This window comes from Gasterosteus aculeatus, chromosome 20 (assembly GCF_964276395.1).
Source record: "Gasterosteus aculeatus chromosome 20, fGasAcu3.hap1.1, whole genome shotgun sequence".
NCBI classification, from domain to species: Eukaryota; Metazoa; Chordata; class Actinopteri; order Perciformes; family Gasterosteidae; genus Gasterosteus; species Gasterosteus aculeatus.
Genome location: NC_135707.1, coordinates 17,875,134 through 17,902,211, shown reverse-complemented (window position 1 = coordinate 17,902,211; position 27,078 = coordinate 17,875,134). Strand labels below are relative to the sequence as shown.

The window sequence follows — 27,078 nt, the reverse complement described above, 5'->3', positions numbered from 1 at the left end:
GTTTAAAGACGCCACACACTACTGCGGTTTGGATTTGTAGATTCAATTAATCGGCCTTTTCATTAACATGTGCTGTCAATACAATGAAGAGATGTAGGCAGTCAGATAAGCTCAAATACATTTACAATGAATGAAAATTATATGATATGAAATTTTTGATATATGGAATTAATGAATTGCAAAAAGTGCTTCAATAATCACTTTTTCGCATTAAACTAAGACACATGACTGGTTAATACGTTTAAACTACCAGTTTTGGGGATCAATCCAGGGCCCCGTCTCTCACCCAAAGTTAGCTGGGATTGACTGCAGCCCTCCTGCGCCCCTGTGTGAAGGATAAGGGGTTTGAAGATGGATGGATGGATGTTCTATTGTACTGAATTACCTGTGAGGGTGACACAAATAAGTAAATATTTAAGTAGTTATGCATTTTTGATACTTTCATTTTGTTGCATTAAATCATTCTGGGATGTTTGATGAAATTGATTAGCCCTATGTAGAAACATTTCCTCCAGGCCCAAGTGGTTCCATGGATGAACCAGTAACTTTTTACCAGACTAATTGGCTCTTGTAGTTCTGACCTTCTCCACCGGGTGGCTCTGTTGAGCTGTCTGCGCGTGCGCTCGCAGACCTCACCAATGGATCCAAAACGACAGGTTCAGTCGTTGTCACACTGAGGCGGGGAACGAATCCCTGAACATAACACAAGCGGCTTAATAAATCCACATCTGGTGTAAATAAAAGCTTAAACAATAGCCTGTCCCTGAAATACAGTTTTACGCAGGTAGGTAACGTTAACTATACCAGTATCAGACCAAACGGTCCGAACACCGACGTCATCGATCAGCACGGTGCAGCACGCAGCACAGCCAGCGTTAGCTCGAACGTAGCGGTGATGATTTGTCCAACTTCCAGATAACCTGCAGCCTCGCGAAAATGACAGACTACGCCGAAGAGCAGAGGAACGAACTTGAAGCGATAGAGTCCATCTACCCCGACTCTTTTACAGGTGGGAATTTAACCAATGCCAGTTAAGACAGAGTCGAAAGTGAGCTAGCTAGCATGCTGGCGCGTCAGTTGACTCGTAACGCAATTTGAATCAAAAGATAAATCCAACAATAGCTGAACTGCTATTTGCTTGTCCGCCCTGTTGTATGTATTTAGTGTGGCTGTACTGCAGCTACATGTCATACGTGCAGCACTGACTTGACGCGCTGGTACAGTGGGCCTACACGCAGTATCTCGTTTAACCAAGTTACGCCAAACTCCATTCAAATTATGTGCAACTGTCCCCACAACGAGTACAACGTGCCGCCTTTTATTGCATTGAGCAATAAAATGCCAAACGCTACATCATTCATTGTTTTCTGTGATGATGTCCGGTACAATCTTCATTGTTATCATATATGACCATTAACCCGGGTACGTTTGTAGTTCTTTCAGACGAGCCCACCAGCTTCACCATCACTGTGACGTCAGACGCAGGGGAAAATGGTGAAAGTGAGTATGCCGATTTGTGTGTCTGTGTGTGTGTGTGATTGGATGCATGTCAATCCATAGTACGCACAAGACATGTTATGAAATCTCACCATTGTCAAAGATGAAAATAGTGGTGTTAATCGACCTGTAGAGACATAGTGAGTTAAACATCATGCCAGAGTTGGCATGACTTGTAAGCGGTCTAGTAAACACCCCACTGAAGCTGTGCGCTTGTTAAGTATAAATGTGGTAAACCGTCATTATAAAAGCTGTCTGCTTTCTTCTCGCAGTTGTGGAAGCAACGCTTAAGTTCACGTATGTAGAGAAGTACCCGGACGAGCCTCCGCAGTGGGAGATCTTCTCCCAGGAGAACCTGGAGGACACCGATGTGGAGGACATCCTCGCCTTACTGCTGCAGCAGGTCTGTCTATCTGAACTTAAGATGGTCTCCTTAATAGATACTGGTTCCTGGTCACTAGAAGAAACATTATGGGTTTTTTGTCTAGACTTGAGTTGTGCGTTGTGAGTGACAACTTTCACAACTACAATGGCTTCAGTTGTACTGCCTGATATAAATGTGTATCATCACAACTGTCCTATTATCACATCAATGTTTAAGAAAAAACTATATATATATATTTACACACACACATGCACTCCCCAGCCACTTTATTAGGTGCACTTGTTGTTGCTAATGAGCCAATCACAGTGCAGCAACTCAACGCCTTTTGCCACGTAGACGTGGTGAAGACAACTTGCTGATGTTTAAAACGAGCAGAAAGGGGTTTTAAGTGACTTTGAACGTGTTGTGGTTGTTGGTTCCAGACGGGTCGGTCTTATGTCACTAACTGCTGATCTACTGGGATTCTCACGCACAACCATCTGTAGGGTTTACAGAGAACGGTCCCAAAAAGAGAGAATATCCAGTGAGCGGCAGCTGTGTGGACAAAAATGGCTTGTTGCTGCGAGAGGTCATATGAGAACAGGCAGACTGGCTTAAGGGATAGAAAGGCCACAGTAACCCAAATATCCACTCGTTACAACCAAGGAATGCAGAATAGCATCTCTGAACCCACAACACGGGAACCTTGAAGAAGACGGGCGACAGCAGCAGAAGACCACAGCACACTGAGACTACAATTCACACAGGCTCACCAGAACTGGACAATGGAAGATTGGGAACGCTTTGGCTGGTTCTGATGAGTCTCCATTTCAGCTGCGACGTTCAGATGGTCGGGTCAGAATTTGGCGTAAACATGGAAGCATGGATCCGTCCTGTAGCGGCTCGGGCTGCTGCTGCTGGTGTAATGGTGTGGGGGATATTCTCTTGGCACACTTTGGGCCCTTTGGCACACACTTTCAATGCCGCAGCATTTAAATGGCACAGATGAGTGCAGGTTCAGCCGGAGCTCCTGTGGGAGGACGTCCCACAGGAGCCCATCCGTCGTCTCAGTAGGAGCGAGCTGGTCGCTGTCAAGCATGTTTACAAGCACGTGGGGGCCGCAAAAGATATTGAGAAGCATTTTGAGTTGTAGAAATTGAATTTTAAAATCAAAGACACTCCACATTTTCACCTCAATTGACTTTTGATTTTCAGGGTTTCTATAAAATGAAGCTCTTTGTAGGCTGAAACTTTCCTTCAAAAGATGTGGCGTCCAAGACATTAAACTGTACAAATCAGTATAGATACCCAACATTTGGAGGTCTGATGTGTTTTCAAAGTGTTCCTTTTATTTTGTGTATATGCATTTAGAATCTGAGAACACTTAATTAGTTGCTGCTAACTCATCGATAATATTCATAAATGGTGGATAACGACTCCAATCACATGTCGAGTATCTGCTGATCTGTCTGTTACCACTGGATCCGTATCCACAATGTGTTTCATGTGGGTCCTCCACAGGCGGAAGAGAACCTGGGCATGGTGATGATCTTCACTCTGGTGACAGCCGTTCAGGACAAACTCAACGAAATAGTGGATATGATGAAGAACAGACGAGAAGAGGAGAAACGCCAGAAAGAGGCCGAGGCAGAGGAAGCAGAGAAGGTACGAACGGGAAGAAAAGTGCACGTGGCGTTCCTCTAACTCTCCCGCATTGAGATGAATCAATATCAATATCAAATCCTTCATTTCCATCCGATCTCAAAATTGTAGTTTCTAGTTGTTTGGGAGCTGAAGGGTTCAGGCGCGCTTGAGGGAGAACTCTGCAGGCAGCAGCCGCTAAGTGAGCTGCAATGCCACCGCTGTACGTCTACTGAAAGTTCCCGTCTTCTCTGATGACTCAGATTGTTGTTGTAGTGTCTGGAAAAATGATGGGAAGACTCCTACGGAGAAGTCAAACCTTTTTCTTTCTCTTTCGCATGAAACACCTGTTTGGTTTTGAGTGTTTCGCTCGCTTGAGTCTCGATCTCGTCCACATTGTCGGAATCATCGAAAATGATCGGCCTCGACAATGAAAACCTTTCAGATAACATTGAGTTTTCTGCACTCCTCTCTCCAAATCACTTGAGAAAAAATAAAAGATTCTACATGCAGTAATAATAATGTAAAAATCCCAATTAGTGGCCCTAGGGTTTACCCCAGGTTTACAGCTTTGGAGTGGGCGTGCAAAAGGAAGTTCACCTTCAAGAGGGGGGGCGTGCAGCCCCTCTAATGTAATGATAACACTGGCCTACATTGACCCCCTGAGCAATTAGATCTGATTTGAGGGGGTTTTCCCTCAATTTGTCCCCTTTAGTCCCAAACTAGGGTCCAGGTTGAAGAATTATACCAATCAGTGGTCAGTGACAGCGTTATGTATACTGATGTGTGGGTGTTTTGTCAGGTGTTGTTCCATGGCACGGTGGTAACCATTGAAAACTTCCTGACGTGGAAAGCCAAGTTTGAGCTGGAGATGGCTGTGCTGAGGAGTAAAAAACAGAAAGAGGAGGAGCAGGGAGGGAAGCTCAAACTCACCGGTAAACTCGTGATGTTTTTACTTAAAGGCTCACGACTTGGCACGTTGATTATAATACATACATAAAAATACATGAACTAAAGAGAATGTAATCTGCACCTCACCAGGTAAACAGCTGTTTGAGACGGACCACAACCTGGACACGTCTGACATCCAGTTCCTTGAAGAAAGTGAGTGTTTGAACTGCTGCTTTTGTAAAGCTGTTACACAATATTGTTACTACGTATCCTGGATATCACAGAAAAGCAGTTTTGAGTGGATCTATTAGATATTGGTTTGTTTTCAGTCCTAGTTTCATACCATGTGAACCTGCGATGGTGACGGACAAAGTGGTGAAGGCTTCAGATGGCCTTTAGATTAAATGTGTCACATCCACGTCTCATAAAGGTCTCTGTTTCTCCCTCTGCAGCTGGGAACAACGTCGAAGTGGATGAGTCTCTCTTCCAGGATATTGACGACTTGGACTTGGATGAGGACGACCCCGACTTTGACCCATTACAGATGGGGAGTGATGAGGACTGAATCGGGACACCTGTCCCTCACTGCAATACGACCGTCTGACCAGTCACGTTTATTTTGGAAAGACTCTTTAGCAGCAATTGGAGAGAAGATCCTCCTGAATACACACTTACATACACGCGCACACACACAAACAAGTTCAATGCCTGAACCATTTAATTGACTGAATAAACGTGTGACTGGGCTCTAGTGCTGTTTGACGTCCTGGTGCTACCTGGCCAGCAGAGGGCACTATATGTTTTCCTGGCCCAGAATAAGCAAGATTTAACATTAAAGTAATTTTCCTGCATTCACACTTATTTTAAGGTGCATTCAGCAATGGTATTTTTAAATATCACTTATTTTCCAGAATCCCCCTTTAAGTAATAGAAACTTATATAATAACTATGACATTCATAAGCAGTCATTATCAAAAGTGTTATCCCAATCTAAAGCTGAGGAGTTGAAAGCTTCTAATGTTGAATGATATTTTTAAATATACATTATATTTGATATATTGGCCATGTGGTCAGTGTTTTGAATCTAACTGCACAGTAATTCATAAACGGTTTAATAAAACATGCAGTAGTTGTGTCTGAAGGATGGGAGAGTAGAAGTAGCAAAACAAGACACTGATTAGTACTCGTATCTATTGCTATCTACAGTTTGTTTCATTTTGTTGACGTAGAGTTAAAAGTTTTAATAGAGGGAAATTTGGATGTAGGATAATACAGCTCTAAAGGCACAGACATAAAATAACTTTCAGAATATAGATGGGAATGAAATTGAAAAACTGGGAAGTTTGGGAAATGCAAGTTCTACTAATGCAACTTGTGAATAATAAAAAAACTCAGTAATGAGCCTTAAAAGATGCCTACGCTGTAATAAGACAACCGGGGAAGACAGTAATGAATTGCACTCATATCACCATAAAACGTCTCCAGTTGATTTCTGCAAATCTTGAATCTATGTTGAAATATGTACAAAAAGGCATTATCAAAACTTAACTATGTGAATTTAAAATAAATCTACAGTTGTAAAATAAACACCTAAATGTACATTTTGGATGTACATTCATGTGTTCTCAAAGTTGACAACATGCAGAACAATGTTTTCATCTGTATTGTCTCCCCACAGACACAATGAAGTATATTATACACACAAACACACACAGTACCAGTCAAAAGTGTGAATGCACCTTCTCATTCAAAGGTTTTTCTACATTCTAGAGTCATATTAAAGGCATCACAACTGTGAAGGAACACATACGAAATGTGGTAAAAAAGAAAATGCTCAACCAACCAGAATAGGTTTTCTATTTTAGACCTTTTCCTTCTTGGTCAAACAGCCCTTACAGAGCCTGGAGGTGTGTTTGGGCTCAATGTCCAGTTGAAATACGAATGCAGGGCCCTGGGGTCCGTTTCAAGAAGCGGGTTTAGTGGAAACTCAGAGTTTGTTAACCCTGAGATGAGGGAAACTGTGGCCCGTCTGTTTCACAAAGGGAGGTAACTAAAGCTCAGGGTCAGTCACCATGGCAACTGAGCCTGTGAACATAACCTGGTCGGGAGCAGCTTTTCTTCAATATATATATATATATATAGAGAGAGAGAGAGAGCTATTGATGAATCTGTTTTTATTGCATTTCAAAAATGGAGATATGGTGTTTTTGAACTTGCAAAAATTGGGCTTTTACTTTGGAGAAATCTCCAAGTCTGTACAGTAAAAACACTTTATAATCATCATGGTAGTAGTCAGAGAGGTCCTTAACATGAGTACACTAGTCTTTGCCTGGAACTATTGAGAATTTTTTTTTTTTTGCATTTCAAATATGGAGATATGGTCTTTTTGAACGTGCAATTATAGGGCTTTTACTTTGGTGAAATCTCCAAATCTGATACTCAGCATGCTAGTAACCAGAGATATCCTTAACTCAGGTACCTAACTCTGCTAGTTTTGACCTGATCTAAGTCGGTTTTGCCTTCACTTCTGAATCAAATAAGACTTGAATCCTTAAACTCTCAGTTTGTCAAAACGCCACATGGTGATTGTTCACTGATTAGAGTGTCAAGCAATTGGTGTTTTGCATTTTGAGGAGTTTCTGTCGAGGCCAATCGACCTTTTGTCTCCTAAACGACAGGGGAGTGGTCAGCGCAGCCGTAGCCAACTCCCACTAACGAGGGAGTATTTAACTACAGATCGAGTGAAGCGTTAAATTATCCTCGCAGCACGAAGACGAGCAGGACAAAGACTAGGGAGTCTTTTGTGGGAGTCATGACGAGCAGGACAAAGACTAGGGAGTCTTTTGTGGGAGTCATGACGAGCAGGACAAAGACTAGGGAGTCTTTCGTGGGTGTCAAGACGAGCAGGACAGAGCCTAGGGAGTCTTTCGTGGAGTCCTCGGGGCGGCTGAATGCGGCGCCTTCATCTAGTTTTGATTATGTGTTTGACCCCTTTACCCATACCTGTCCGAACCTCTTCCCGCAGATACTACAGGCCTCGGGCCAGATCCGCTCTCTATCGTAACCTCTCCTCTCTCATCTATCTCACCCGCTCCACTCATTTCATTACTGTAGTTGTAATGAAAACAGCGCCACCTATCGTATCGGATATGACATGCTTTCGGCCAATGATTCGATTTATTCACTGCCATGTATATTGGGATAATAGCACCTCCCCCCGAAAGATGGCATAGTCGAATTATACCATCATGTAAACACACTGATTTACTCACCTGGTACAATTAACTATCGTTGTCCTTTACCGTCCGCCAGGCTCCTTGGGTCATTTCTTGGAAGAACTGGACATTCTCCTGTCCAACTTCCCTGAAAATGGCCCTCCGCTCATCCTCCTGGGTGACTTCAACATCCAGGCAGAGAAGTCATCTGACCTCTTACACCTTCTTTCGCTCGTCACTCAGTCCCTCTCCTACTCACAAAGCCGGCACTCACCTTGACTACATCTTTACTAGAAACTGCTCTGCCACTAACCTCTCTGTAACTCCACTTCCTGTGTCTGACCACTTCTTCATCTTCCTCTCTCCCACTCTCCATAACGAACGACCCTGCCCCATTGACTGACACTGTACCTGTTCGTTGCGACATTCGCTCCCTCTCTCCCTCCTCTCTGGCCTCCTGTTCTATCATCTCTCCCTTCTACTGACTCACTCTTGCATCCGAACGCTGCTGCAGAGACTCTCAACTCTTTCCTCCTCTCTAGACTCTTTCTGCCCTCTGACGACCCGACGGACTGGCGAATCCCCTCCGGCTCCGTGGCTGTCTCAACCCCGTGCCACGAGAGCCACCATGCGAGCATCGGAAAGGAGATGGCGTAAATATAAACGACCTGACGACCTGCTTGAATTTTAAGCTCTCTTCTTTTTCTGCTTCTATCTCTGCTGCCAAAAGCTCTTTCTACCAATCCAGAATCGAATCTTCATTTTCTAACCCTAATAAACTCTTTTCGATCTTCTCCAACCTCCTCGAACCCCCTAGTCCTCCTCCAGCCTTCTTCCGGGTAAATTTGTCAACTACTTTACGAAGAAAATAGCTGACATACGCTCCTCTTTCTCAAACCCACCTCCTACTTCTTGCATCTCACTGGCTTCACCTCTATCGCCCAAATTCTTACCCTAGTAACCTCTGCCCGTCCGACCACCTGCCCTCTTGACCCCATTCCATCACATCTTCTACAATCTATCACACCTGACATTCCTTTCCTCACCTGTCTCATCAACAATGCTCTGTTATCTGGCTGTTTTCCCAATCCTCTGAAGGAGGCAAGAGTTAACCCTCTCCTTAAGAAACCTACCCTCAACCCTTCTGAAGAAAACAACTACAGACTGGTCTCTCTTCTTCCCTTTTTGTCCAAAACTCTTGAACGTGCGATCTTTAACGAACTCTCCTCCTATCTCCACCATAACAACCTCCTTGACCCCCACCAGTCAGGCTTCAAGGCAGGCCACTCCACAGAGACTGCTCTCCTTGCTGTCTCAGAGCAACTCCACACTGCTAGAGCCGCCTCTCTCCTCTGTCCTCATCCTTCCGGACCTCTCTGCTGCATTTGACAGTCAACCACCAGATCCTCATTTCCTCCCTTCAGGAACTTGGTGTCTTAGGCTCTGCTCTCTCCCTTCTCTCGTCCTACCTCGACGGCCGCACCTACCGGGTAACCTGGCGAGGATCTGTGTCGGAAACTTGTCCTCTTACTATGAGAGTTCCTCAGGGTTCCGTCCTGGGTCCCCTTCTCGCTCTACACAAACTCTCTCGGCGCTGTCATTCGCTCGCATGGCTTCTCCTACCACAGCTATACCGATGACACCCAACTAATTCTCTCCTTCCCTCCCTCGGATACCCAGGTGGCGGAACGGATCTCTGCCTGTCTGACTGACATCTCTCAGTGGATGTCCGCCCACCACCTGATCAACCGCGACAAGACTGAACTACTTCTCTTTCTGGGAAAAGATTCTCCGACCCAGGACCTGACGGTCAACTTTGGCAACTGCGTGCCAACGCCCACTTTGAGCGCTAGGAACCTCGGCGTCACACTTGACAGCCAACTCTCCCTGACTCCCAACATCACTGCGACAATATGATAGATGCGTAGATACACGCTCTACAACATCAGAAGAATACGTCCCCTTCTCACTCAGAAGGCAGCGCAGGTACTGATTCAGGCTCTTGTCACGCCTGGACTACTGCAACTCCCTCCTGGCAGGTCTCCCTGTTACCGCCATTCGACCTCTGCAGCTCATCCAGAATGCAGCAGCTCGACTGGTCTTTAACCTTCCGAAATTCTCCCGCAGTACTCCACTCCTCCGCTCTCTTCACTGGCTACCGGTGGCTGCCTGCATCCAGTTCAAAACATTGGTGCTCACGTACCATGCTGTGAATGGATCGGGTCCAGCTTACATCCAGGACATGGTGAAACTCGACATCCCAACCCGCACTCTCCACTCTGCTTTTTTTTTTGCTCACTGAGAGCAAAACACTCGACTAGATCACGACTCTTTGCTGTCCTTTCTCCGAAATGGTGGAACGAGCTCTCTGAACACACCAGGACCGCAGAGAGCCTTCACATCTTCCACCGCAAACTAAAAACACACCTCTCCAGACTCTACCTCGACCAAAGACTAACAAATTGTAGCACTTACATTGTACTTATAACGCCACTCATCTAAAGCAAATTGTAAATTGGCTTATTTGAGGAAATTGCACTTTCTTGTTCTTCTGAGTTTGTACCCTATGGTGGAATGCACTTATGCACTATATAAGTTCAAACTTTGAAAAATTGTGTTTTTGAACAAAAATCTTCCTGTTGTATTTTGTAGTTTTCTGCCACTCGTGTCCCCGGGTAACTTCACTCGTCTAATAGTTTCCACCTGTGTCCAATCACCTGCACCTCCCTTGTGTATTTAAGCCGTGTGTCTCTTGTGTCACTTGTTGCGTCATTGTCTATTGTCCTGGATGTCCGTAGTTTCCTGCCTGTTGTTTTTCCCCCTGGTTCCTGTGTGTTTTTGGCCTTTTGACTATTGAAGTCTTTTGTTTTCCGTGAAGTCTGCATTTGAGTCCTGCCTCCTCCACGCATCCTCGACAAAAATAGGGCTTTTACTTTGGAGAAATCTCAATCTGTATAGTAAAACACTTGATATTCAGCATGGTAGTAGTCAGAGAGGTCCTCAATCAATTACACATTCTGTCTTTAATGCTGCTTTGCAAAGATAATCAAAGAAAACTAAAATGAAACACTGTGAAACTGCAGGAAAGCACAGGCATGCTGACGGAAAAGAGGTTTTATTTTTTCTGCAGAGCCTGGTGTTCATGAAGCTGCAACCATCTTCTCCTTCCTGTTGTCATGCGACAAACAACCGATCACGCAACGTCTTTGATGTCCCAGATAAAATCCAGAGGAATGTCTGCCATCTCTCTGTGGAAGGTGTCGTCAAACCTCTCGTTCTGGGCCACAGTGAAGTGATTCTTCCAGTCGCCGATGGTGCCTGGTGTCCACAGCACATGATGGGAGGAAAAGGGAAAAAGGTTGTAGTCCTAAAACTGTCATGTATTATAAATCTGCCTATTCCCATCACCATATGCACATGTAATCCCCAAACGGATGGCGTAAGCAGTGCAATGATATTTCATGTTAACGAATGGATCAAAATATTGTTTTAAAATGAAGGTCCCGCTAAATGCTGAACCTGTGTGCTAAACACTGAGATATAGAGCATTAGTACAGCAGTCATTCCCCTCTTGTGTGCGTGTTACAAAATGACACGGATCTTCTCTACAGCTGCTGCACAAGATTCACCCTTTGTCTCCGGCTCAATCACAGGGAGGGACAAATAACTGATGTCCACTAATGCCCGTTAGTGCATTTTACAACTTCCCGGAACCAACCAGAATTAGTCCTGAGAAGTTGATAAACCTAAGAAAATATTTTTTAAGTCAGTCAGTTATAGACATCTCATTTCCAATGCAAAAAGGAGGAAAACATATTGTGCCTTATGGCAGCACGTGCAAACTTTTTTACTTCTCTAACTTTGGTGCCACAACAGAGTGCATCTGCAGCAGTGACCCTGCTCACCTTTCCTCAAGAATGTGCCCTGGTGGTGGCTGAGCAGGTGACCTGGTACTCGCTCGTAGTTGGCCTGTGGGTTCTTCTTCATGTTGTTGAAGGTGGCGTGTTTCACTACATCGGCCAGCTGCTCGTCGGTCAGCGCTGACCCCAGGAACAAGGCAATCCTCTCCACTGCGGAATGCAGGTCCTGAACATACAAAGCAGGGTATTTTTAACAGACCGATGCGTCGTCACACAAGCCTACAACTTCCAACATTACAGCACATTCAAGCACAGGGAGGAATGAATGCGGCTCCTACTTTAACCATCTCTTCGTAAGTGAGGAACAGCATGTTTATATCATCCTTGTGCAGGTACCACGCCTTGATGTGCTCAAACCAGCTGGAAGCAAATACTGCAAAGGAGAAGACAGACATGTTATCGCCACATTAGACGTTCACCTTGAGCTGCACTGGTGACAACGTGCCACAAGCACCTAATGCCATCATGTGAGTAACTGAAGAACTTGCCATCTCCTCTCATGAATTTTTCAAAGAAGTCGTCAAAGTCCATTGGCGTTTCCAACATGTTTCCAACCTTATGGAAGTGGAAGTAAGATACAAGGACATCTTTGGGATTTCTTGCCACGTAGATCACCTGAAAGAGGAACAGCCTGGGTGTGAGTGGTTAGGAGAACAACCCCAACACAAACAATAATAATACATAAAAGCCTGTAGCGCCTCATCGACCTGTAGCAGTCTGAGAGATACTTTGTGAGCCCGGTCAACTGATAGTCAAGATGATTTGTCTAGAATCTAGATAATCTCTAGATAATCTCACAGGAACTCATGGTGTAATGTTTTATGTTAAAAGTGCAAAACAAAGGGACCTGTACGCAGTCAGATTAACAACACGTTTTGCCTTGTTTGAGGAACAGTTGAAGATCTTGTCCATTATGTGTGTGTGTGTGTGTGTGTGTTATCTTAAAACTATATAACTCAAAGCCAGAGGGGAGGATCTTGATGAACTTGCAGGTGTGTCAATTCTGTCTCTTACTTGCAAGCATTTCATAAATGTTCCAGGCTTCTTTCTCTAGCCCCCCTGCGACCCTGTGTGCAGCATAAGTGGTTGACGATGGATGGATGGATGAAAAAGAAAACACTTGGCTAGAGAGCTGCCTACCTTGCCTTTCTTCTGGCTCAGGGCGGAAGGTAATAACGAGAATGGCAGATGGCTGACTGTCATCCGTGGTGACCGAGACTTGATAAATGCCTCTGTTTGCACCTCGATCCAGGGGACCAACTCAGCGTTGGAGAATTTAACGTGCTTGCTGATGGCTGTCAGATCTCCCTTCGCCTCAAGCAGCAGCAGGATCTGTTGCATCCAGATGGTCCCTATCAAAACAGAGAAGATGGGCCTTATTTGCATCTCCCAGGCGGAAGCACACCTCTCACCTCCTGTCCTTTATGGGCCTCTGTCCTGGTTTCTTTTCACAAAACACACCATCATTTCATACCCTGCTCTCTGTTGAAATCAATATGCAACACACAGGATTAAAACGCCTTCACCCTGCCTGCTCTGCCAGAATTCTGTTCTATTAACCAGATTTTCTTACCCCAACCGATCTCCCTCCTAAACCTAACCCTCCCCCCACCCCCCCCCGACCAGTGAAGGCTTGGAGTGCTAGCCAATCAGACACAGGGTAGGGCTGGTCATGATCACACTGTACAGGGAAAAACAAATGGCGTCTGTGATGAATTACGTATTTAGTGTGACCCGGCACTTGGTTGTGCACCTTTGAAGCTTTAGAAAGGCACTTGCTGCAAAATGATAACAATTAAGCAATAATTAACTATTGTATTTAGTGTTGTACTCTTGTAATCTAATCACCTATGACACATTTTCAAATGAAGAAAGCACAAAAGGGATCTCAAATCTTTGTTTTCCTCACCTGATTTGGGGTATGTGACGACCAACACATCAGATTCTTTTATCTCCAAGTTACGAATCATGTCAACCGCATCTGGATCATGAGTTCCTTTGATCAGCAGGAAGCCTTTGTGTGACACTAGGCCATGATTCTTGTCATCAATTACGTCCATGATCTAAAACAAAATAAGGGACATTTGGTCTTAATAGCCCTCTTTTATCAATGTTGCTTCTGTTCTGTTGCTTGTGAAGAAGAGTATTTTGCCACCATGTCTGCACAAGATTGCGACACGTATAGCTGTTCATGGGCAATTTTAAAAGTGTTGTCTATCATGCATCTGAATTATTGTCATTATAAAAAAGGTGTGATGGAAACGTGCACGTTACAACTACTTAAATGTTATATCAGTGCTGTACATGCGCCCTGCATTCTGGTAGATTACTGTTTGACTTTCAAACTTATTTTATTATTGAAATTAACGACTATGATGGAGGGTTTGATGCATCTGAGATGGAACTTCAACTTCAGTACACACGCCAACACAAACACACACCAATTTATTGCAAAGCAAATATGATGCAGTGGTTTTGATACAAGTCAACCCGTGCATGCCCACAGAAACACAAATAAAGAATAACATTAGAAAATTGCATTCATAGAATGTGGCTCGTACATCAGAAACATTGATTGTTCACCACAGATTCAATTACTCCCATTTATTACCAAAGAAATGAGTCAAGAACTAAGCAATGCATTTAGAAAAATAAAGTACACACAATCAAGCTGTCAGAACCCAGCTGCATTCCATGAAGAAATATTATGGGAGCGGTGCGACGCAACGCTTTGGCTAGCCTGGCTCTATTCCATGATGTTATCAGTTAGTCATATCAAATCAATGACAGTGAATAAATGTGTTTAGTTTAGTAAATTCAAAGAAATCCATTAAGTATGTGTAGGCCTCACTAAATTGAGGGGTTGAAGGGAGAGACAAAAGAAAGGACCTCTGTAGGACCTGACGGAAAAATAGATGAAGGCTCCTGGAAATGGGCTCACTGTGTTACAGCTTAACCGTGTAATACGTGTGTGTGTGTGTGTGTGTTTGTGTGTGCATCCTGATTGGTGGAGCCGCCGCAGCTGCGAGACAGTGATTCGCGCGTTCAATAAAAGGGAATTTATTTTTAGGTATTTTAAAATGACACCAAATAGATATGGGATTATTTTAACAGCAGAATACAAGGTGCGGGGAACTTTAAAGTGCGTAAACACCATTTCCAAAACTCCAGAGGTGCGTAAACGGAGTGTGTTACATCATTCCACATCCACATCATCCCTGAACATTACGCAACATTTAATTGTGACAAACTCCAAATTCACCCAACCAGCTTTAGCAGATTAACAATATATTTACCCGCCTTCTTACCCGTCACAACATTGTCTCTAATCATCACAACGACCTACGAGCCTCTTCGATTTCCCATTTATTAGTTGTTAAATCAGGTAATTTAGGAAATGACCAAATTAGAAATGGCTAAATATTCCGATATTTAAATTACACTATTAAATCAATCCCATAAACCACAGCCTGGGACATTCCAGAATCCTTTGTGAGTTGCAGTTTTAGGTATTGCCCTGCCGGTTGATACGAATCTTAAATACTAGTCTACATATCATTTTAACAGTAAAGCGAACAGCGTGAATAACCATTTAGTTCATGGCTATTCTTCAAAATGCATTATTATTATAAATTATAAATTATAAATAAGCATATATAAAAACCTTGCACTTCAAGTTCAAAAACAAAAACAACTAATGGCACCGATTACTTTGATACTTTTTGTGTTGTTTTGAATTTTTCAATTGTTTACTGAGATTTTATGTTTAGAGGTGCATTATCTGGTGGATTTAATATAAACCATCGTACGTGACCGTCTATTGAGCCAAATCCAGGTCAAAAGTTCTCATTTGAAAAACAATGTGAACCTAAAAGTTCACGTGAACCTAAAAGTTCACATTTGATGCCATTTGATGCCATTTGATGCCCGCCCCCTGCGCCACATCATGGTCAAAAGTCCGAATGTGAAAAAACAAAGATTCGAACGCAGAAAAAAAGATCTGAAAGTGAAAATATAAATATTTTGAATCTGAAAATATAAAATATGCAACCGAAAAATATTATAGAGTGAATATCAAAAAATAAATATAAGTGAAGATTGAAAAAAAATATATATTATTCCCAAAAACTATATTCATCCCGAAAATATTTTTCGTCCACTTATTTTTATTTTGAATACATTGTTGTTATTGTTATTTTTCACTGTTCAACAAAAAAACCTTTCAGGTTCACGTTTGTTTATCAAATGAACAAAACCTTTGACCTGGATTTGGCTCCATAACTGTCGTCTGGAAAGAATACGTTTCACGCTCAAAATCTGAACTGACTTGTGCATGAAAGAAATGTTTGTTCTCAATTTTAGTTCAAACGGCATAAATAAACTCGCACGGCGTTCAGCGCGCACAGCCGCCAACGTGTCGCGTACCTGCTGCAGCGGCTCCTCAGTCTGACGCACGAGCAGCGATGGCACGATCCTTCTGCACGACCACGCGCGCACAAACTCCGCTTTATCGGGCCCACTGCTCCAAAAGCGTGCCAGCGACTCCACCTCCTACCTCCTTCCTCCTCCCCCTCGGAGAGACAGAGAGATAGAGATAGTCTGCTGTTACAAATGTTAAAATATGCCTAATGTATTTATACATATACACAACGGCATATCCATGGTTTGAGCAGGCACTCAGAGGGTCCCGGTGACCTTTTCTTAACAAACGGAAATAAATTGAAAATAAGACATAACAGACTGATCCATTGACAGGGTTCTCCATCCATCCATCCATCCATCCATCCATTGTCAAACTGCTTATCCTGCACACAGGGTCGCGGGGGGGCTGGAGTCTATCCCAGCCAACTTCGGGCGATAGACAGGGTACACCCTGGATTGGTCGCCAGCCAATCGCAGGGCAACATTGACAGGGTTCTGTTGAGTATTAAAATATAAACATGCACGCTTACGCTAGAATGAAATTACACTTACTACTATAAATTTCATAGTAATAATGGGTGAAGGCCGCTTAAAGGCCAGATTGCACAAACATGTATTTCAAGTCACAACCCCAGCACACGAACATGTTGCGAAAAGATGCAGCACTATCTGGGTCAAATGCAGTTCAGGCACCACCTGTTCCCCATTCTAAGAACAACATCTCCATTCCCCCCTGTACACAAACAGCTGCACCTCCAGTCACCAGTCTGTCAAGCTCCTGAAGTTGGCGGATGACACCACCCTCATTGGACTGATCTCTGGTGGGGATGAGTCCACCTACAGGTGGGAGTCTGACCATCTGGTGTCGTGGTGCAGCCAAAACAACCTGGAGCTCAATGCTCTAAAGACAGTGGAGATGGTTGTGGATTTCCGGAGGAACAGAGCCCCACCTTTAGCTTCTGCACAGGCCCTTCAGCCTGTGCAACTCCCCCGTCACGCCTGTGGATTCTTTCCGTTTCCTGGGCTCCATCATCACCCAGGACCTCAAAGCTGAACATCACCTCAAAGAAGGCTCAGCAGAGGTTGTTCTTTCTGAGGCAGCTGAAGAAATTCAACCTGCCAAAGACGATGATGATCCACTTCTTGAGGGTGATCGGCTGCAATCTGCCGTCCCTCCAGGACTTGTTCGCTTCAAGGACCCTGAAGCAAGCAAAAAAGATGGTAGCCGACCCCTCTCACCCCGGACAAAACCTGTTTGTGCCCCTTCCATCTGGCAGGAGGCTGAGGTCCATCAGGACTAAGACCTCCCGCCACACCAACAGTTTCTTCCCGTCGGCAGTCGGGCTCATAAAAGGAGCCCGGTCCCCCACTGACTGACTCTGACATTCCACCGGTCACTTTCTTTCATTCTGCACACGTCACTTTTGTCACTTCCTGTTCGCTAGTGCACTTTTTTTTTTTTTTTTAAATATTTTTTACTTTAACTTTATTTTATTTTAAACTAACCCACAGCACTATACTACTAACCCATATCATTAGCATTTTTTTTTATTTCATTACTCGTGCACCTGCTGTCCTGCTGTCTTGTCGTACTGTCACGCACCAACCGCCAAGTGAAATTCCTTATATCTGACATATTATGGCAATAAATGTTTCCTGATTCCTGAAAAGGCCATAATGAGCAAATGATAGACTGCGAGAGAAAAATAAAAACATTTTTTCCAAATGTGTGAACTCTTCTTATCAACATAGGAAGCAGGTCCCCTCATGTTGCTACAGCAACCCAGAACAAACCGAGCACCTTATGAAAGCCACCCTACGGTGTTGTCCCATAATGGGGTTTCATTTCCACTGCACCGTTAAACGTATTCCTGATTTTCCTACATGATGGTTTTCCCAGAAATGTGACATACCGAGGTCCCCAATGTAGTGTATGAGACCCTAAATAACAAATACAGAGCGCAATGCGTCAGGTGGAATCACAATATGCCACCATGGCGTGCAAACAAGGGCTGAACCGCTAACAAAACACCTTTAGCTTGTGAACAAGGTTGATTTCAGCGTGCTGCTTTTAGCACTCTGTGTCTACCAGGTGGGCGGTAAGTTAGCCTAGAACTTTGTGTCTACTTTTCCTTTGCTGATGCCTCCTTTGGTCTTTGTGCTACTTAGTTGTTGGTCCATACATGTACTGCAACTTTTCTGACCAGAGTCATTAGAATTGTTTTTTTGTAGACAGTCAAATATACAAATGCAGAAATAGGCTCTCTCCATCTGCCCTGGATGTTCCTATTGTATTTATTATTATCATCATTTTTTTACAATTGTAATCATTTTTCTATAAAGTCACATGAAGTGTTATTTCAGAAGAGGCAGCTGGTCCTCTATGAAGGACAGAAATCCTAGATCTTCCCAGACCACCAGCTTCATTTGTCCTGAGATGACTTAAACCAACAAACGGCCACCTCCTTTGAGGGGGTTTTCCCTCAATTTGTCCCCTTTAGTCCCAAACTAGGGTCCAGGTTGAAGAATTATACCAATCAGTGGTCAGTGACAGCGTTGTGTATACTGATGTGTGGGTGTTTTGTCAGGTGTTGTTCCATGGCACGGTGGTAACCATTGAAAACTTCCTGACGTGGAAAGCCAAGTTTGAGCTGGAGATGGCTGAGCTGAGGAGTAAAAAACAGAAAGAGGAGGAGCAGGGAGGGAAGCTCAAACTCACCGGTAAACTCGTGATGTTTTTACTTAAAGGCTCACGACTTGCCACGTTAATTACAAAAAAGAAAACGCATGAACTAAAGAGAATGTAATCTGCACCTCACCAGGTAAACAGCTGTTTGAGACGGACCACAACCTGGACACGTCTGACATCCAGTTCCTTGAAGAAAGTGAGTGTTTGAACTGCTGCTTTTGTAAAGCTGTTACACAATATTGTTACTACATATCCTGGATATCACAGAAAAGCAGTTTTGTTCAGAGTGGATCTGTTAGATATTGGTTTGTTTTTACACACTGTTTACAAACTTACATCCACGCGCACACACACAAACAAGTTCAATGCCTGAACCATTTAATTGACTGAATAAACGTGTGACTGGGCTCTAGTGCCGTTTGACGTCCTGGTGCTACCTGGCCAGCAGAGGGCACTATATGTTTTCCTGGCACAGAACAAGCAAGATTTAACATTACAAGTAATATTACTGCATTCACACGTATTTTAAGGTGCATTCAGCAATGGTATTTTTAAATACTATTTTATTGTTTTCCAGAATCCCCCTTTTATGTAATAGCAACTTATATAATAACTATGACCATTTCGTAGCAAGGACAGCAAAGAGTTGTGATCTGGTCGAGTGTTTTGCTCTCAGTGAGGGACGAGCAGTTTAGCAGATGCAGAGCGGAGAGTGCGGGTCGGGATGTAGGATTTGACCATGTCCTGGATGTAAGCTGGACCCGATCCATTCACAGCATAGTACGTGAGCACCAATGTTTTGAACTGGATGCGGGCAGCCACCGGTAGCCAGTGAAGAGAGCGCAGGAGTGGAGTAGTGAGGGCGAATTTCGGAAGGTTAAAGACCAGTCGAGCTGCTGCATTCTGGAAGAGCTGCAGAGGTCGAATGGCGGTAGCAGGGAGACCAGCCAGGAGGGAGTTGCAGTAGTCCAGGCGTGAGATGACAAGAGCCTGAATCAGTGCCTGCGCTGCCTTCTGAGTGAGAAGGGGACGTATTCTTGACGCCGAGGTTCCTAGCGGTTCAAGTGGGTGTTAGCACGGAGTTGCCAAAGTTGACCGTCAGGTCCTGTGTAGGAGAATCTTTTCCCGGAATGAGAAGCAATTCAGTCTTGTTGGGTTGATTTTCAGATGGTGGGCGGACATCCAGATGTCAGTCAGACAGGCACAGATCCGCGCCACCACCTGGGTGTCCGAGTGAGGGAACGGGAGAATTAGTTGGGTGTCATCGGCGTAGCTGTGGTAGGAGAAGCCATGCGAGCGAATGACAGCGCCGAGAGAGTTGGTGTAGAGCGAGAAGAGAAGGGGACCCTGGACGGAACCCTGAGGAACTCCAGTAGTAAGAGGACAAAGTTCCGGCACAGATCCTCGCCTGGTTACCCGGTAGGTGCGGCCGTTGAGGTAGGACGAGAGAAGGGAGAGAGCAGAGCCTGAGACACCAAGTTCCTGAAGGGAGTAAATAAGGATCTGGTGGTTGACTGTGTCAAATGCAGCAGAGAGGTCCGGTGAGAACAGAGGAGAGAGAGGCGGCTCTAGCGGTGTGAAGTTGCTCTGAGACAGCAAGGAGAGCAGTCTCTGTGGGATGGCCTGCCTTGAAGCCTGACTGGTGGGGGTCAAGGAGGTTGTTATGGTATCTATTGCTATCTACAGTTTGCTTCATTTTGTTGACGTAGAGTTAAAAGTTTTAATAGAGGGAAATTTGGATGTAGAATAATACAGCTCTAATGGCACAGACATAAAATAACTTTTAGAATATAGATGGGAATGAAAAAGTTTGGGAAATGCAAGTTCTACTAATGCAACTTGTGAATAATAAAATAACTCAGAAATGAGCCCTTAAAAGATGCCTACGCTGTAATAAGACAACCGGGGAAGACAGTAATGAATTGCACTCATATCACCATGAAACTTCTCCAGTTGATTTCTGCAAATCTTGAATATATGTTGAAATATGCACAAAAAGGCATTATCAAAACTTAACTATGTGAATTTAAAATAAATCCACCTAAATGTACATTTCGGATGTACATTTAGGTGTTGTCAAAGTTGACAACATGCAGAACAATGTTTTCATCTGTATTGTCTCCCCACAGACACAATGAAGTATATTATACACACAAACATACACACAGTACCAGTCAAAAGTGTGAATGCACCTTCTCATTCAAAGGTTTTCTACATTGTAGAGTCATATTAAAGGCATCAAAACTGTGAAGGAACACATACAAAATGTGGTAATAAAAAGAAAAAAGAAAATGCTCAACCAACCAGAATAGGTTTTCTATTTTAGACCTTTTCCTTCTTGGTCAAACAGCCCTTACAGAGCCTGGAGGTGTGTTTGGGCTCAATGTCCAGTTGAAATACGAATGCAGGGCCCTGGGGTCCGTTTCAAGAAGCGGGTTTAGTGGAAACTCAGAGTTTGTTAACCCTGAGATGAGGGAAACTGTGGCCCGTCTGTTTCACAAAGGGAGGTAACTAAAGCTCAGGGTCAGTCACCATGGCAACTGAGCCTGTGAACATAACCTGGTCGGGAGCAGCTTTTCTTCAATATATATATATATATATATATAGAGAGAGAGAGAGAGAGAGAGCTATTGATGAATCTGTTTTTATTGCATTTCAAAAATGGAGATATGGTGTTTTTGAACTTGCAAAAATTGGGCTTTTACTTTGGAGAAATCTCCAAGTCTGTACAGTAAAAACACTTTATAATCATCATGGTAGTAGTCAGAGAGGTCCTTAACATGAGTACACTAGTATTTGCCTGGAACTATTGAGAATTATGTTTTTTTTGCATTTCAAATATGGAGATATAGGGCTATAGGGCTTTTACTTTGGTGAAATCTCCAAATCTGATACTCAGCATGCTAGTAACCAGAGATGTTCTTAACTCAGGTACCTAACTCTGCTAGGTTTGACCTGATCTAAGTCGGTTTTGCCTTCACTTCTGAATCAAATAAGATTTGAATTCTTAAACTCTCAGTTTGTCAAAACGCCACATGGTGATTGTTCACTTATTAGAGTGTCAAGCAATTGGTGTTTTGCATTTTGAGGAGTTTCTGTCGAGGCCAATCAACCTTTTTTCTCCTAAACGACAGGGGAGTGGTCAGCGCAGCCGTAGTCAACTCCCACTAACGAGGGAGTATTTAACTACAGATCGAGTGAAGCGTTAGATTATCCTAGCAGCACGAAGACGAGCAGGACAAAGACTAGGGAGTCTTTCGTGGAGTCTTCGGGGCAGCTGAATGCGGCGCCTTCTTCTAGTTTTGGTTATGTGTTTGACCCCTTTACCCATACCTGTCCGAACCTCCTCCCGCAGATACTACAGGCCTCGGGCCAGATCCGCTCTCTATCGTAACCTTTCCTCTCTCATCTATCTCACCCGCTCCACTCATGTCCAGCACCTCGTCACAGGAGGCCTCTGGAACTGCCAGTCAGCTACTCGCAAGGAAGACTTCATCTCCGGCTTCGCTATCCAGCAGTCGCTTGACTTCCTCGCTCTCACCGAGACCTGGATCACACCTGAGAACACATCTACCCCGGCCGCTCTCATTCTCCTTCAGCCACACACGCAGGCCCACTGGCAGGGGTGGTGGCACAGGTCTACTCATTTCACCCAAATGGAGCTTTTCTCTTTACTCTCTTCCACCACTGTCTTTCGAATTCCATGCTGTAACAGTCAGCGTGGTTACATGGATTCGAATAACTGGCTTAGTCAGACTGAAATTGAATTATCCGTTTCATGTAAACACCTTTGTCCGACTATGTGCGGTCCGACTATGATCCGATTGACACCCCTGGATAACTCGATCCGATCCAGTTGATAGTTCGACTATTGCGGCATGTAACTATGAATCGGATAAGGTACTGGACATTGCGTCTTTGCGCATGCTTGAGATCCCGACGGCGTCTTCTCTCAGTTATCAAATCAGCCAATAGCGCCATTCGCATTCGCTGTACTCCTATTAACATCATGCAAAAATAGTAGAGGGATGTAGCTTCTCCTTGCTCTCCGTTCGCCATCTTTCTCGTAATGTTGATGTTGTTGGTAGTGGTGAAGCCGTCAAGCGGAAATGGCTGTATCACAACTAGTTGTAAGGAACACAGCGCCACCTATCGAATCGGATATGACATGCTTCCGGCCAATGATTCGATTTATTCACTGCCATACATATTGGGATAATAGCACCTCCCCCCGAAAGATAGCATAGTCCGACTAAGCAAAGATTTGAATTATACCATCATGTACACACTGAGATACTCACCTGGTATAATTAACTATCGTTGTCCTTTACCGTCCGCCAGGCTCCTTGGGTCATTTCTTGGAAGAACTGGACATTCTCCTGTCCAACTTCCCTGAAAATGGCCCTCCGCTCATCCTCCTGGGTGACTTCAACATCCAGACAGAGAAGTCATCTGACCTCTTACACCTTCTTTCGCTCGGTCACTCAGTCCCTCTCCTCCTACTCACAAAGCCGGCAATCACCTTGACTACATCTTTACTAGAAACTGCTCTACCACTAACCTCTCTGTAACTCCACTTCCTGTGTCTGACCACTTCATCTCTCTCCCACTCTCCATAACTAACGACCCTGCCCCATTGACTGATTCTGTACCTGTTCGTCGCAACATTCGCTCCCTCTCTCCCTCCTCTCTGGCCTCCTCCTGTTCTATCATCTCTCCCTTCTACTGACTCACTCTTGCATCCGAACGCTGCTGCAGGGACTCTCCTCTCAACTCTTTCCTCCTCTCTAGACTCTCTCTGATGACCCGACGGACTGGCGAGTCCCCTCCGGCTCCGTGGCTGTCTCAACCGCGTGCCATGAGAGCCACCATGCGAGCATCGGAAAGGAGATGGCGTAAATATAAACGACCTGACGACCTGCTTGAATTTTAAGCTCTCTTCTTTTTCTGCTTCTATCTCTGCTGCCAAAAGCTCTTTCTACCTATCCAGAATAGAATCTTCATTTTCTAACCCTAAAAAACTATTTTCGATCTTCTCCAACCTCCTCAAACCCCCTAGTCCTCCTCCCCCCTCCCCCCTTCTTCCGGGTGACTTTGTTAACTACTTTACCAAGAAAATAGCCGACATACACTCCTCTTTCTCAAACCCACCTCCTACTTCTTGCATCCCACTGGCTTCACCTCTATCGGCCACATTCTTACCCTAGTAACCTCTGCCCGTCCGACCACCTGCCCTCTTGACCCCATTCCATCACATCTTCTACGATCTATCACACCTGACCTTCTTCCTTTCCTCACCTGTCTCATCAACAATGCTCTGTTATCTGGCTGTTTTCCCAATCCTCTGTAGGAGGCAAGAGTTAACCCTCTCCTTAAGAAACCTACCATCAACCCTTCTGAAGAAAACAACTACAGACCGGTCTCTCTTCTTCCCTTTTTGTTCAAAACTCTTGAACGTGCGATCTTTAACGAACTCTCCTCCTATCTCCACCATAACAACCTCCTTGACCCCCACCAGTCAGGCTTCAAGGCAGGCCATTCCACAGAGACTGCTCTCCTTGCTGTCTCAGAGCAACTCCACACTGCTAGAGTTCTAGGCTCTGCTCTCTCCCTTCTCTCGTCCTACCTCGACGGCCGCACCTACCGGGTAACCTGGCGAGGATCTGTGTCGGAACCTTGTCCTCTTACTACGGGAGGTCCTCAGGGTTCCGTCCTGGGTCCCCTTCTCTTCTCGCTCTACACCAACTCTCTCGACGCTGTCATGCGCTCGCATGGCTTCTCCTACCACAGCTATGCCGATGACACCCAACTAATTCTCTCCTTCCCTCCCTCGGATAAAATGTCTCAGAGCTGCCACAGACACCCATCAAGTTAAATGGCAGTAGCATGGTAGTTTTAATTGATTCAGGAGCCTCTGCAAACTGTGTTAGCGAAACAAGCTTCGAGAAACTGATGCCACGTCCTCAACTGAACCACACCAGCACCAAGAATTACCCGTTTCGCTCCAAAGTTCCATTACCACTCAAAGGTAGTTTCAAGTGCAGTGTGGAGAAAGGACAGGAAAACACAACATGCACATTCTTTGTAGTTGAAGGGGATGGATTTAACGTGCTCAGCTACAAAACATCTAAAGCACTGGGACTGATTAAAATAGTCACAGCAGTGTCGTCCACACAACAGCGTCGCACAGTCGCAGATGAGCTGGTGGAAAATCATCCGGAACTGTTTCAGGGGATCGGAAAACTGAAGGACTTTCAGGTAAAGCTTCACATAAATCCTGACATCAAGCCTTCATGCCAACCACATCGACGTGTACCGTTCCACATTTGCCAGAAGGTCGAAGATGAGCTTCAGAAACTCGAGGCAGATGACATCATTGAGGAGGTCAATGGCCCGACACCGTGGGTCTCACCTATCGTTGCACCTCCCAAGCCTAAAGACCCAGACAAAGTCAGACTTTGTGTTGATATGCACCAAGCTAACACAGCTATAGAGAGAGAACGGCACATAACTCCCACCATGGACGACGTGATACACGAGCTAAACGGAGCAACAGTGTTTTCAAAACTGGATTTGAGAGCTGGATACCACCAGCTAGAGCTTCATCCAGACGGCAGGTACATCACTACCTTCACCACACACATTGGGTTGAGGCGCTACAAGAGACTGAGTTTTGGTATATCCTCTGCTGCGGAAGTATTTCAAAATGCTATATGCCAGACACTGCAAGGTCTCTCTGGTGTGAAGAACCTCAGCGACGACATCATTGTCTACGGAGCCTCCCAGACTGACCATGACAACAACCTCCGAGCACTGTTCCAGAGACTGGGAAAGCGGTCTCACACTCAATCGGGAAAAATGTGAGTTCAATAAGTCAAGGCTTGAGTTTTTTGGTTTCTTCTTCTCAGCAGGAGGTGTTTCAGCAGATCCCAAGAAGGTGATTGCAGTTCAGTAGGCTGCAGACCCCCAAAATCCAGGAGAAATCAGGAGTCTGCTGGGGATGGCTAATTACTGCTCCCGGTTCATCAGAGAGTTCTCCTCAATCTCAGAACCGCTGCGCAAGCTGACCAGACAAGACACACCCTGGGTATGGGGCCCAGAACAGAAAGTTGCATTACAGACACTGAAAGACCAGCTAACCAGCGACACTACGATGTTATATTTCTACCCAGGCAGAGAAACGGAACTGATTGTAGATGCTAGCCCTGTTGGACTGGGTGCTATCCTCTGTCCAAAAGACGTGCAAGGGGCTAAGTACATGATTGCATATGCCAGTCGGTCCCTGAGCGATGTAGAGGGGAGATACTCTCAAACAGAAAAAGAAGCACTGGCCATAGTGTGGGGCTGTGAACATTTCCACCTGTACATTTATGGTCATCCTTTAACTCTAGTGACGGATCACAAGGCGCTGGAAATCATATGGAACAATCCCAAGTCCAAACCACCTGCCAGGATCGAGAGATGGGGACTGAGGCTTCAGCCTTACGACTTCAAGGTTGAATACAGGAAGGGGGCTGACAACCCAGCTGACTATATGTCTCGGCATCCCATGTTGTCTGAGACAGGTGACAGCACTCGTGCAGCAAAAGTGGCAGAGGAGTATGTGGACTTCATTGCGAGTCATGCTACACCTAAAGCAATGACACACAGAGATCAAGACAGAGACACTTGCAGACCCAATGCTTCAAGAGGTTGGTGCTCACATCAGACACAACACATGGCATAAAACTGACAAGTCACAACATGCTGACATACTAAAGCAGTTTAGACAAGTTAGCAGTGAACTAACAACATCACATGCATCTGACATTATACTGCGGGGCACTAGAATAGTGATTCCCAAAGCCCTACAAGACAGAGTGTTACAACTAGCCCATGAGGGACACCAGGGCATTGTCAAAACAAAAGCACCACTCCGAACCAAGGTGTGGTTTCCAGACATCGATCGCAAAGCAGAAGTCGCAGTACGCAGTTGTCTAACATGTCAGGCCAACACACCAGTCACACACAAGGAGCCGCTAAAAATGTCAATTCTGCCAGAAGTTCCTTGGCATAGTGTAAGTGCAGACGTCTATGGACCGCTTCCGACTGGAGAGTACTTGCTTGTCATCGTGGATGAGTATACACGCTACCCAGTTGTAGAGAGTGTGCGGTCGACATCGGCAAACACAGTCATTCCGGTCATGGACAAAGTCTTCTCCATGTTTGGAATCCCCAGAGTTGTAAAACTGACAATGGTCCCCCATTCACCAGTGACCAGTTCGCAGATCATCTAGGATTCCATCACCGCCGGATAACACCGCTGTGGCCTCAAGCTAATGCAATAGCTGAACGGTTCATGCGGACACTTGGCAAAGCTGTTCGTGTGGCTGAAACACAGGGACTTCCTTGGAAACAACAGCTGAACATCTTTCTACGTGAGTATCGAGCTACGCCCCA

General features: G+C 44.8%; 2 protein-coding genes across 5 annotated transcripts; one reads left to right on the top strand and one right to left on the bottom strand.

The window, feature by feature from the left end:
* Nucleotides 1-488: 488 nt before the first annotated feature.
* On the top strand, nucleotides 489-19,051 carry rwdd1 (RWD domain containing 1). Of its 4 annotated transcripts, XM_040164292.2 has the most exons (8): nucleotides 489-784; nucleotides 916-1,009; nucleotides 1,435-1,500; nucleotides 1,770-1,900; nucleotides 3,383-3,526; nucleotides 4,305-4,437; nucleotides 4,544-4,606; nucleotides 4,846-5,144. In XM_040164292.2, the coding sequence occupies exons 2-8, from the start codon at nucleotides 937-939 to the stop codon at nucleotides 4,956-4,958; spliced, it is 723 nt and encodes a 240-aa protein (XP_040020226.2). In that variant the 5' UTR covers nucleotides 489-784; nucleotides 916-936; the 3' UTR covers nucleotides 4,959-5,144. The 4 variants fall into 4 exon arrangements, with proteins under 4 accessions (XP_040020226.2, XP_077951697.1, XP_077951696.1 ...); XM_078095571.1 differs by lacking the exons at nucleotides 4,305-4,437; nucleotides 4,544-4,606; nucleotides 4,846-5,144 and adding exons at nucleotides 18,539-18,671; nucleotides 18,773-19,051 and having other exon boundaries at nucleotides 626-784; XM_040164291.2 differs by lacking the exon at nucleotides 489-784 and having other exon boundaries at nucleotides 824-1,009.
* On the bottom strand, nucleotides 10,616-23,065 carry LOC144389785 (amine sulfotransferase-like). The gene is made up of 8 exons (XM_078095569.1): nucleotides 22,941-23,065; nucleotides 15,954-16,099; nucleotides 13,438-13,591; nucleotides 12,669-12,880; nucleotides 12,017-12,143; nucleotides 11,807-11,901; nucleotides 11,514-11,694; nucleotides 10,616-10,926 (listed from the first exon to the last, which is right to left on the bottom strand). Exons 3-8 carry the CDS (start codon nucleotides 13,586-13,588, stop codon nucleotides 10,802-10,804), a joined length of 891 nt encoding a protein of 296 aa, XP_077951695.1. The 5' UTR covers nucleotides 13,589-13,591; nucleotides 15,954-16,099; nucleotides 22,941-23,065; the 3' UTR covers nucleotides 10,616-10,801.
* Between the last annotated feature and the right edge of the window lie 4,013 nt (nucleotides 23,066-27,078).